The sequence below is a fragment of the Haliotis asinina genome, chromosome 5 (assembly GCF_037392515.1).
Source record: "Haliotis asinina isolate JCU_RB_2024 chromosome 5, JCU_Hal_asi_v2, whole genome shotgun sequence".
NCBI classification, from domain to species: domain Eukaryota; kingdom Metazoa; phylum Mollusca; class Gastropoda; order Lepetellida; family Haliotidae; genus Haliotis; species Haliotis asinina.
In genome coordinates, this window is record NC_090284.1 from 59215297 (window position 1) to 59228463 (window position 13167).

The 13167-nt window shown below is 40.9% G+C and overlaps 1 protein-coding gene across 1 annotated transcript in view; it reads right to left on the minus strand.

The window, feature by feature from the left end:
* Positions 1-3002: 3002 nt before the first annotated feature.
* Positions 3003-13167, minus strand: part of LOC137284654 (protocadherin Fat 4-like) — an 83940-nt gene continuing 73775 nt past the window's right edge. Inside the window, exons 65-77 of the mRNA XM_067816552.1 lie at positions 12722-12940; positions 10892-11029; positions 10147-10320; positions 9877-10005; positions 9128-9313; positions 8843-8965; positions 8455-8532; positions 7525-7623; positions 6945-7053; positions 6152-6288; positions 5818-6021; positions 4586-4717; positions 3003-3207 (exon numbers count right to left, since the gene is read on the minus strand). Coding sequence (XP_067672653.1) covers positions 3010-3207; positions 4586-4717; positions 5818-6021; positions 6152-6288; positions 6945-7053; positions 7525-7623; positions 8455-8532; positions 8843-8965; positions 9128-9313; positions 9877-10005; positions 10147-10320; positions 10892-11029; positions 12722-12940 — 1926 coding nt within the window. The 3' untranslated portion in view covers positions 3003-3009. The remainder of the gene's footprint in view (positions 3208-4585; positions 4718-5817; positions 6022-6151; positions 6289-6944; positions 7054-7524; positions 7624-8454; positions 8533-8842; positions 8966-9127; positions 9314-9876; positions 10006-10146; positions 10321-10891; positions 11030-12721; positions 12941-13167) is intronic.

A 13167-nucleotide genomic window follows, 5' to 3' on the forward strand; every position in this document is an offset into this window, starting at 1 on the left:
AATTCCTGCAAACAGACAACAATGTGATTGGCAAGATTCAGGGGAAGCATGCCAAATATGCGGATCTTTTCTCTCTCTCCTTCCCCCACCCCCCGACGGGTGAGTACATACCTTGAGAAACGTTGGTTGCGCAGGAAACAAAAGCATATTTGAGTAAGACATACATTTCAGCTCGCCCCAATCCTACATACTACATAGATGTATGTCGGGATTAGCAATTGAAAAACAGAACTAAAGAACTAAACACATTTCAAACTTTCAATGTTTCCCTACATGAACTATCTTTAGTGAAGAAAGGTGATCGTGGTGATTGATTTATTTTATGCATACGAATGTGAATGATGACATATCTACAATTAAGACTGAAGAGCGTTCAGTGATGGTATATCTACTATTAAGACTAAGAGAATTCAGTGACATATCTACTATCCAACCTGTAGAAAGTTCAGTCATGCCCAGTTAATACCTAAAGGGTTTCAAAAATATTGCGGAAGAGACTTTAAGGCTCATTCCAGAGTAGAACAGAAGGGTGGCTGGAGGGCTTCTTTATTTTCGTTTTACTCTCAAATTACAGAAGTTGACGTCCTTTTATGTGCATCTGTTCTAAATACCATTAAACCCTTTCATTAGTGACAGCTCTTCTCCCCAGTGCCAGGAAGGTCGGTCGGAAGAGTAATAAAGCGGAAATGTGAAATTTATTCCATTCCTTTGAAAATATTTCATCTGTATGGACATATATTATTTTTTCCCTTTGGCATTGGCAAGTGGTATGCTCGCAAAATGGAATATCCCCTACTTATTTCTCATCAGGTTTAATGTGTTTCGGGAGTTTCCCTCTTCAGCCTATATTATGTCTGGTTAGTCATGTTTCCCGCCACGTGAAACCCAGTGACAGGTACAATAAGCATTAACCATAAACATCAGTTTAACTAAACAAACGATAATTTTATGAGTGAAAAGTAACTAAATTTATAATTCAGCATGGCGAGCTGCAGGTGCTCCCAGATCCTATCTACGTTGATAATCCATCTTGGCCAGGGACAGCGATACATTGAACACGTCGGTCTTTTTGTTGGTCAAACAGAGTAAATTAATGGGACTTGTAAAATGTCGGTCACTTCTCTGTCATATAGGCTAGATCATCCTACCTTTCATTCATCTTGTGAAGCAGGACTCATATGCCCGAAACTGCCATGTAACAAATAATAATGCTCAAATTTGCGCCTAGACTACCACGCGATTCTGCTGTCTATCGTTACATCATTGCCCTGACGGAATTGTACTTTCACAGCTGATACTAAGCGCTGAGCTCGACCATATATGTCCGTACATCCGCTTCTCAGGTACCCATTTTGAACAGCTGGGTGGACTGGGTGCAATGTGGACGAAGTGGAAGGTCACAACGTTTTGGTGTGTCCACCGAGATTCGAACCCGTGGATTTGGCGTGAGAGGCTAGCATGCTAACCACTACACCACTGTGCCCGATAGGCTGACCAGGTTATACTGGACATCGGATGATAACGATCAGATTATCAATCTTGGTTTATCTGCACAATTGCTAGCTGATTCTCGACCTACGTCATTCTAGCCCTTCCGATTAGACGCAGACAACCACATACATATCAACAGAAGCGTAAGGCTTGGCCTGCTAACTTCAGCCGAACCCGATGGTTACGCCAGCCTTTTCTGCCTCACTACGAGACAGGAATTATTAATAATATCTAGTCTGGACCAGACAATCCAGTGATCAGCAGTATGGTCATCGATCCAGTCAATTAGGATGCTATCGCCTCTCTCGACACTTGTTACTGAAGACAAGTTCTAACCCGGATTTTGAGGAAAGTAGAAACAGACTTTAGTTTTTGTGGTAATTATAATCTCACATTCCCTGAATATTCTCACAGATGTTAACGATTGTTGATTACAAGCAACGGAAACATCCGGAAGGCAGCACTATGTACGGGCCATCGTCTACATCAACGATATAATTGATCCACCATCGTCTCCGCTTGGTTGAAATCAACATTTAGCGGTCATCCAACAATAATGGTATACGATTTGTTTTCACAGGGATTCGTAGTTATAGTCATAAGCTGACATGGTACAAAACAACAACAGTTTATCATCAATAAACCTTTAATCACAAATCTCCACAGCTGTACGGTATAGCAATACCATTGAAAACCATTCATTGGTGTTGTATATAAGTTCAAATAAAACCCACATGTAAAACGCAAATAAACAAGGTAAAGTATATCCCTGATTTGAGCAAATTCACTTGTCAATAACTGTCACTATCAAATGTACCAGTATTAGAACTTATACGATCGAAGTCATTAATACTGGTGTTCACACATGAAAAAAAACGAAAGCTGATAAACGATAACCTTTCCGCTTCATACAAGAGTACAAAAGAGGTGTACAAAGTAACATGAAGAGGCCTTTGCCACAAAGACTCTGAATATATATATATCTATACAGTGGAAGCTATCAAAACCGGCATCTGTCCAATCCGGTATATAGTATCCAGTCCAGTATATATATCGTCCGTGACATATACATAGAGAAAACTTGTGGTTCAGAGACGGTGAGACACACCAGACACAACATCTCCTTAAATACGATCATTTTTCATGAACACATTTTCCACTCAGAATGCGTGCGTGATATAATAATTCATACATAACGCTTGAGTTGAGTTGGGTTTTACGTCACACTGGCATTATTCCAGCCATATAGTGACGAGATAATACCTTGAGGGCATGAGGCTTGAAAGTCAAGTACTTACCATACATAATAATTTAGTCATTCATATTAATGCGACTGATCAATGAAAGAGACATAGCACCTATACTTATGAAAACATGCATTAAATCATGACAGCAGTTATTTCAACGCTGAAACTGTTTCTTTATGAAACACACTTGTTTTTTACACCATGTAATACAATAACTTAAAGGCAAGGGCGGAAAATCACATAATCACAGTCTTAAATATCAAAGACATATTCATATATGTTTCATCAATATCACGAGAATTATGGTCGGTAGATATCGCGCCAACCTACTAGCAGTGCAGGTCCACGTCCCACTTGTGGGTTTGTTACAGTCACATGTGGTTGAGGGGGGCGGAGTCTTGATGACGCTGACCGTCAGGGAGATCGTGGATGACCGCTTGAGGACCGTGTCCCTCTCTCTGACAGTCACCTGAATTTTATCAAAGTTTACTTAGTAATTAGCTGGATTTCAAATCAAGAAGAAAAGAATTATTCCTGTGGCAATGTGGCTGACCGTTTGAGGACCGCGTCTCTCTCGCTGACAGTCACCTGAATTTTATCAAAGTTAGGAATTAGTTGGATTTCAATTCGAGAGGAATTCTTCTGACTTCTCTAGGAAATCGTGACAAACATGTATTCGCATGTCATGGGCTGGATGCCATTCTGTAGACGTCGCCATTTTGTAGAACGTCAACATATTGTATACGTCACCATTCTGTAGACGTCACGATTCTTCGTTCTGCAGTAGGATGGGGCGCACCTATTCAAAGATCTGAAGGACACCCCTACAGTATCTAACTGGATGTCGACATTAGCCACTCAAGCTGTCTTTCATTCCAGCCAGGATATTGACATACGAAGATTCCAATTCGGAAAAATACCGTTCCGGATCTTTTAAAATGACAATGGAAAGGCAGTTTAATTTACCAACTTTTGATAACAGGTACAAACTTGGGCGAGCGTGGACTGATCTCGCCAACACAAAACAATGTGAGACATATTCAAGGATTCATGGCCCCGATCCATAAAGCGTTCGTAGTGCTGAAACATTCGTAAGCCTATGATAACGTATAGAGTTACGACAGGTCGTAACGTTGCGAAGGCTTTGTGGATAGGCACCCAGGTTTGTTAACACAACCCGACTCATGACCTCGGGGTTCACGTGCGGTAAGACATATGATCACGGGTACGGGTCGAAAGAATAACCACGTTCTTACACCATTTGACAGACGAGGACAGGTTAGAAGACAACATATCTATTAACAATATTCCCTACTTAACTAATCTGTTAAGGGATGAATAGTCCTCCACCTTGCAGCAATATATCAATAAAACACATACTTTCCATCAAAAGTTTAGATTCGCTTAAAACACTCACTATATGTATATTAATATATTTGGTTATATCGAAGACGTATTTCTACGCTAACTTAGGGGAACCAACTACAACCCTTTTGAAGATAAACTGCACGAGGATCATGCATCAAACTACGGGAAAGGAAGTGCGAATATCGTGCATGTGAACAACTGCATTTTGGTGCAAAGTTTTGTTAACAATTCGCCAATTTCCAATAAAGTTTATCATTTATTGAACTCATGACAACAACCATTTAAAACATTACGAATTTGCTCTACAATTCATCAGTTGTGTAAGCGATACCTTTAAACATGAATATTTCTTCTATATTCAGTTTAGAGCAGTTGCCTGAAGTACACGTAAGTGGCTATATCTACACTAGTGAGTCTAAACTTTTGACGGTACGTATAGTTCTTGGTTTAATCTCCTACAGAGGCACTGGGACACTTGCCTGGAAGACATATCTGTTCTGGGTGTCGTAGTCCACTGTCTTAGCCAGTCGGACATACCCGTCAGGGTCCACAATGAAGCTCTCAGTGCCCTCTACTGAGCTGACATACTGCTGAACAGGATCACCTAGTATCTGGAACAAGAACAAACTTAAGGTAACTGGAATCTTGCGTCCCTTTTCAAGATTACTGCACCTATAAGGGTGGGGTTATTAGGAGCGAAAAGACAGAACAGCGATATTTTGCCTTCAGTTCGGTTCCCCGTAATGCAATCTAAATAACCGATATTTTCGGTTTTCGTATGGTCATTGTACTGGCTCCTTGAAACCTTTTCTGAATGTCTAGACATCGAATCATTTTGTCAAAATTATGCATTTCCTTTATTTTCCGTATCATGATCACATCTCATATACCAAACTGAAACAGACCGAACCGGAAGCCTTGCACCACTATACGTACTGCCCCGTGGGTAGAGCATACCGTTTCACGCTAGTGGTTATTTCGACCAACACCGGGTTTATTGTGTTAACACGCTAACAAACCATGTTGCATAAATAGAGACAATGTACCGACCCGAAGCTGACCAAACCATCTTGTTGCCAAGATTGACGCCGCACTCAGCAATGAAACGGCTATATAACGGATGTCTGTCATGTATGTATGTCGCCTCTTAAGACAAGCACGGGTCCCTGCAGACCAATATTAATTCGCATCTTTTGTCCTCCTAAAGCGTAGCAACAGGCAAGGTCACGAAACGTACTCTCACCGGTAACTCTATTTGAAGCAGCTGGGGATCGAATCAATGACATTACTCTCTCCTGGTAAACACACTATCCACTAGACCATCGCGGAGTACAGAACAGTGCGGTGAAACAGACACAGATCAAGTACTAGGCGTTACATCTTTTCCGCCTATTTTATCGCGAGACTGGATATTTGTAAAGTCACGTATTTGTTTTATTACATTCAGCCCATGACATAACCCACATTTACGTTTTAAAAAGCCATAAGGTACCCCGAACTCAAATGAAACATCTTGGGGCTAAACGGAAACCATTTTAATCATCAGACGCTAAATCAGCTTGCGCCTCATCACATGTATGGTTTGGTCATGAAATGGCAAATATGTGCAATAATTTACAGCTCTATCGATTTAATGTAAAAAGGTTCACTCAATGTCACGTGACTTAAACAAGTTCAAGGTCACGTACCAAAAGGGTCATGTGCTACTTACAACATCACGATCACTGTATATCAATCTCATAGCGTTTTGTAGAGGGCTGTCTTTCACGAAGAAAGACGTTTCCGCATCTTCTCTGATGTATCCTGTGAAGCTATTGGTTGAACTTCCAATGACAGGAGGGTTGTCATTGGATGGTCCAATCTTCACGTATACAAGGGCTTTTGAAGACATTCCAACTGATGATCTTTCCTTGGCCTGTTGATAAAATCAAATTTCAATATTGAGACAAGAAATAAACTGCGTAATTCAACAACTGTGTAACTTGGGGTAAAGCAACTTTATTGTTTATTAATGCCATGCATGTGCTCTACTGTAGTTTACTTGCCGTTAGGACAAGCGTGAGGTCTCTGACATTCCGCCTCTTGATTGGAATGGTTTGGGTCAAGGTCGCTCTATAGAGGTCAGGTGTCGAAGTCACCATGGAAGACACGTTGAAGAACACTGCATAGCCAGCCGGATCAGCTGATAACACGAAAACCATTAGATTTTGTTTGGTCGTATTTAAACGATGCTCCTACTACGGACTTCTATGATTTAATTCTACATGTACATTTTCTGTCATGATTGTTTGTTGTTATCTTAACACTGATGATAGTAATGACTGAAGTGGTTCTTTTTCACTTCTTTTCTTACTTTGGCCGAAACAATCAAGGTGGTAGTTCGATGAAAATATTGATCAAGTTGGAAACGACTTTTTGAAGAAATACGTAGGGGTCGTAGTTTCGGCAGATTTGATGTAAAGTATTTGGTTAGCTATATTCATATTGACATTGGCAAAAGAAGCCACTTTTTCTGGCACATTTTCGTCAGCGAAATAACGATGAAATTCTCACGTTTTCCTATTTCAAAATTTGGCAGTCATTCTTACAACTTATGTTATACCCTGCACATATGATTATTATGAGATGATTTGTCAGCTTCACAGGAAATTGAAATCCAACGTAATTCTGCAGTTGTAATTTTCCGTTCTGACTAATATATAAGGTCATAGATGTCACGTTGTATATTATCACTTTTGTTAAAGTGAATGCATAAACATAAATCGATTACAGAGCACGTTAAAACGCTCACTCGACCTAACAATGCATGATAAGAGTCAGGGTTTGACCGTTACTTACTCTGCTCAACGGCGAACACAATACGTTTACCACCATCGGTGTCCCTGGCGAGGATGTCGGCGGAGACAGGAGGACTGGTCCCTGGGATTGGGTACACTGTCAGTTCACCCTGAGAGGAAGTTATTCACAAGTTGAGTTCATTTCTTTTAGAGATTCAAACATGTTTGTTTATTGGTCTTTTTTGTTTGTTTGCTTGTTTGTTGATGCACTTGGTACCGATGATTAGACTAACCGATATGGTCCATGCTGGTTATCGGGTTCCCGATGGTTTCAGTCATTTCATCCGTGTCCGCAAAGGGCATTTTATGTATTGCGCGGGTTCTTTCATACGAAGATAAGAATACTTGGTAATGATCTTTAAATAAACTCAGAAAATTCAGAAACAAGTTCCACAACAGCTGGGAAAATTGAAAAGGGAAAACATTTTAATTATTTCACGTCGAAAAGAAAGAGTAATGTGGTCAGAGGTTTGGAAACAGATATGTATGAATATCTAGGTAGGGTTCAGGTGAAAGTGAATTCCCACATGAACAACACTTCAACACTCCACACTCTATACAAAAGGGATTCTACACCCCACCGTAGTTCCCGAAGTCATGGTGGCCGAGTAGGTTGGGTTGACACACTTTCCCGACGGATCTGTATAACATGTGGGATATTCAAATGTTGGTTTCCTGTTCTGCAATACACAAAAAGTAATGGATTTATGATAAACTGCTATAAAAATAGATTGCGCAGCCATCTTTGATTTTGACTAAAATCAAATCGGACAGACCCCAAAACACCAAATGGCCATGCAGTGCCGTTGCATTTGATACTTCGTATTACAATCATACAGTGCCTGTGTGATTGTTTTAGTCTACTAATGCTTTATTACACTTGAGGTGTGCTCGAGATGGTGTGGGTTTCAGGTACTAATAGGTCGATAACATACAGGGAATGGGCTGGGGGATTTGGTTGTCAAGTCCAGTTTTACATTCATGCGTTCTTATAAAACTAATTTCAATGTGTTAGTGCTGGGTGTAAAACTACCCAGCAGACTGACCCATTACCTCAGCTGAATGTAAACTGGAGTAGGTAAAGCCCTTTCGACAGTCCGCATTGACATCCGAATTATATCCTTACATTTGTGTAGTAACTGTCATTTCAGCAACAAATTATCAAATATACAACTGGTGTTTTAAAACAAGCAATACCTGTATGGAGCTTTGGGACTGATAAATCATGGGATTGATAGTATGACTACATCACCAGGTGTGCTGGTGTTAACGTCATAACACACTCACTCCCGTACTGCCCTCATCATATATCATGCTACTACTGTAGAAAGTGGTCCAATGTGGGACCAAAGGTACACAGTCAGCCATCGAACCCACTCAGCCGTCGTGGCTTCTACAAGAATGGAACTGGATAAGTGAAAGTTGGACCATGGACTTTGTGGACGATAGGTGACCAATGACATGCTGAATTAATTGACAGCTGCTAGTACTTCGAAGGTAGCTAAACCTACCTGAGGTTCTATTGAAATGGCCACTGACGCTTGTGTAGATTTGCGTGGACTTCCGTCATCCGTGGCAGTAACAATGAACTGAAATATGTGCAAGCCTAGAGACCACCATGTAAACAGTGTTATTTAACAATACATTCATGCAATCTTTATGCTGTTATTTACACATGATGAAATGCGTTTCGAAAGATAGCAAGAGTGATTTTTTTCTAGTGTTGAATTTACATGAATTACAAGATAATGTTATGTACTTTATATGACGATGTTACCTACATCTTACCACGTTAACATGGTAAATTCCGGGCCGTACATGTATGACTTATCGTTTCCCTGACTTCTGAATACAAAGAGAAATATGAAGATGGCATTTCTTGTTCCACCAATAACTTACAGTGAATGTATGCTGTGTAGACGTTGTCAGGTCATCAATGACAATTACGTCACCAGTCATCGGGTTCACAAAGAAATACTTCCGGGTCAGAGCAGTCCCGCTCTGACTATAGGTCATGCTGTCCTGCAGTAAACAATTTTTAAGCAAGTTATGAGTGACTATAGATTCATTCCACAGCAATGTTCCATATGCGCAAATGGAATCGACGATAGATAATCGGAAATGATTTTTTCTTGGCGTTGACAGCGTATATATTTCGTTTCAAATAAACGTAATGGCATCTACCCCATCTTGGTCCGTGGCCGTGAGTGTGTAGGCTGTTCCGCCAATGGGAAAAACCTGGGATATTGTCAAGGTGTAGTTCGGATGGTGGAAGGTAGGACTACTTGGGTTTGTATCCACCACGTTGATTATCGCTTCTGTTGTTCCCTCGGAGCTAGGTTCACCAGTATCATATGCAACCACGATTAGCTGCGGATGAATTTGATGTAGAAGTATATAAGATTTATCCATGGAAGGTGACGGAACATTTGTTTAGCGTTTTGAAGAGAATGAGTATACCACCCTATGGCAGTTATGTAAATAATTTGAGACAAATGTAATTACATGCATAGGAATTGAGTGCATTTGGTTCCTGGGCCCAATCATATTAGAAAATGGGCCTGAAAATACAAACATATATCGGAAAACATAAACAAATGGGCAAAAGATAAAATAATTCTGATGGTGGTATGAACGTCAAATATACTTGCCACATGACAAAGAAATTAATTTATTTAAAACACGAGTTAGCAAAAAGTTAGCTGAAAATAGTTCTTTCATTACCTTGTTATTGGCCTGATATAACAAAATGTATAAAATGAATTTTGTTCGTTGTTTGTTATTAGCTGTTGGTAATAATCATAAACCGGGTTACAGTGTCTCCTGGGCTGTTTGCAGCTTGTAAAGGTTTCCATATAGCATCTGTATGTGCTTAGACAAGTCCTAGTTTTAAGTGTAAATGTTTTTGCTCAGCAGTTTAGCAAACACCCTACCTTGTGGCGCGTCATTAATACATCGTCCGACAGGAGAGTTTTGTTGAGGTAGATCTCGCCGGTGAGTCCATTAATGTTGAAATAGTTTACTGATGGGTAGATACCCGTTAGTTTGTAACGTAGGGCACCCTGAAACACACGACTGAGATTAAGGAGATACCCTTCGTTAATCACAGGTAAAATATTCAGGTAATAAAAAGTAAAAGAAAAGAACTCAACCTACTTTTCTTCTTTCCCATATGAAAAAATAGTTTGGGTTATTTCCCCTACCTTCAGGTCAGACTTTGTTGCGGCGACATTAAACACCCTCTGCCCCGGGGGTAGAGCTGCAGACACGTTGAACACGTACGTCTGGTCGAAGACGGGTAGCTGGAGCGGCTGGACGGTGATATACACTGTAGTTGTAGACTGACCACCCTGAGGGTCAGTAGCCGCCACTAGCAACTGAAACAGCGACAGTAAACCAGTAGTATAAGTAATGGTGGCACGACTACTTATACTACTGAACCTTAGGACGTTTACAGGAGCAGTCTCACTTCACACAAAAACATTTTAATAACCGCTTAAAAAAGAAATTTAAACTATTTGTATAACCTTTTTTTCATATATGATCAGGGTTGGTGAAAGCATTTGTTGCACTGGCTACTTTCCACTGAGTTTATAACCACGTCACATTTTCAGATTAATCCTTGAGGTTTAATCTTTGTGTAAGCACTCGAGTTGATGAGGTCGGTTTAACGTGGTTAGGAACGTATCAAGTTAATGTCAGTGTTGGGTGGGTTGTGCAGCGCCTTGATATTATCACTGGTGTGGATACAGGATTCGATGCCATAACCATCGGGTTCCAGCAAGTATAAACTGGGACAACAGTGTACACCACTGCGGCACACAGTTGAACCATCGTTACTTATACATGTTTCATATGCAGCGCTATGGTGTCGCCTCTACACATACATTCGTTACTGCAACAAATGCTATGGTAACAAATAAAAACCCCAATAAAGCATGTACTCACATTGTAGGTGACCTCGTCCTGATCCAGATCCTCAGCTAATATGGAGCTACGTGTAAAGATTTGCCCAGTTACAGGGTCCAGATAGAAATATGCCAAGGCTCCGACCGATGACGATACAACAGAGTAATGAATAGGATCCTGTAGAAAACACATATACAGTGAAACACGGTGACTGCAGATCTCACATTGGTGTAATCTCTTCTGTGAATAGAATCATAATACTACGCCATTATCATAAATCAGAAAAACGGTGACTGCCTCAGAATCCGGCTACTGCGGTGTGTGTCACCTGGCGACCTGAACCGTACGTATTATCCAAAAAGCCTAAAACACACCATTCAGTTTGGTCGCCTTTAACCCATGACCTGCTTTTCAGCTGATCAGAATTTTCGCATGTGAAAGTGAAAATAGACATCACAAACAACATTGGTTACACTGAATCCCAATTCCTTGTTACAGAAAAAAATGGTATTTACAAAATTAATGTAAACTTTAATAACACCGTATTTCTATATTTTATTGCGAGGTGTAAGCAGCATGACCTTAACTAAGTCTTCACAGACTGCCCATGTCTGGTGAGGTCGTAACCTGATTCACGATGCATCTGGCTCACTGGTACACTAGTTATGTGTGTTTGTTTGCGTTTATCCAGTTTAAATCTGTAACGCACAATCAGATTGATATGATATCATTTATGTACCAGACCGCCAAAGTTTTCAACCTGTAGAGCCTCGGTTTGAGATTTCTAAGATTTCCTGGTTTCCGTTTCTCAGAGCTTGCTGTACGGCAGAGCACACTGTTCGGCGTATTTGTACGAATTAGATGGAGCGTAGTGGTGCTATATACAAGTGCTTAGATGTATCAGATCATACTGCTAAATAAATGAATTTGTCTGAAAATGTGGGACTGGTTATTGCACTAGGCTGCGCATTAGAACGGAAACCAGTCACTGGGAAACGAGGCTGTTGTGTAATAGAATATATGTTTAGCCTTGGTACTTGAAATAGATGCATCCTTTTATTTTGATATGGTGCGTGAAGACTTAAATTTATAAATGAGTTTCATTATGTATTTGAAGACGCATTTCCAAGTTATAACGGCTCTTAGACCACGGGGGCTGTGGGGCAGCCTAGTGGTTAAAGCGTTCGCCCGTCACGTCGAAGACCCGCGTTCGATTCCCCACATGGGTACAACGTGTGAAGCCCATTTCTGGTGTCCCCCGCCGTGATATTGCTGGAATATTGCTAAAAGAGGCGTAAAACTAAACTCGCTCACTCACTCTTAGACCACGGTAGACGGAGGCAAAAGCTTGAATGTTTCTGCTGTAAGAAGTACAGTACAGGGGATATAACCCAATGGGCCCTTACAAATGATGCTGCTGTACCAACAAGAGTTACTTCCCTTAGGCAGAATTTTGGAGATGGCGTAAGAAAGGCTCTACTTGATTCGTATCGTGCAGTTGTTGATAATTAGTTCCCTGACCCTGGCATGGGTCACTGATGTCACGGTGTGATTGTACACATGTGGAAAAATATATTTTGCGGAGAAAGCGAGAGGGAGGATGTGGAAGATCACACTGTTGAATGGTCGGCCTACGTAATACAGTCAGGTGTGTTTTCAGAGTGAGGTGTGCTTTCCCAGCAGGAAATTCTCTGAATAATTTTGACAGCAACAAACACACTCATTTTAAGTGATTCAGAGATTCAGACCTGAACCTGGTAAGTCTAGACTTGCTTCATTTACAGTTTCAGCACTGCAGAGAAGGCTTGGCATTAGGCAAAATAATGAAGTTCAGGAACTGTGAGACAGACTACCAGCAGGCCTACATACCCCATCAATATCAGTGGCATTGATACGGATGAGCGCCTCCCCAGGGCTGGCCGACCTGGACACTCTGGCGAAATACTCGCGAGCTGCAATCACTGGTTCATTGTTGGTAGTCAGTGTGGCACAATCGGATCGGTCGTTGCTGGTCTGGCTGACACTCACTGTCAGCACTCCGTCGACAGTGTTCGTCGGCCATTTTGTATCAAAGCAGCGGACTCGTACCTGTAGACACACAAACAAAATCCCTTTACCAATAAACTCTGACACACCAACATAATGTCAAAATAACAACGTCTCAAATCTACTTGTAAAAAGTTTCTTAAATCGCAATAGACCACATGACCACTGATGCAAGATCAGACTTTACTCATATTAAACATGTGCTTCGGAGATACCTCCGTATGATACCGTATGATACCGTACTCGACTGCTAAGACCTGTATATCCCT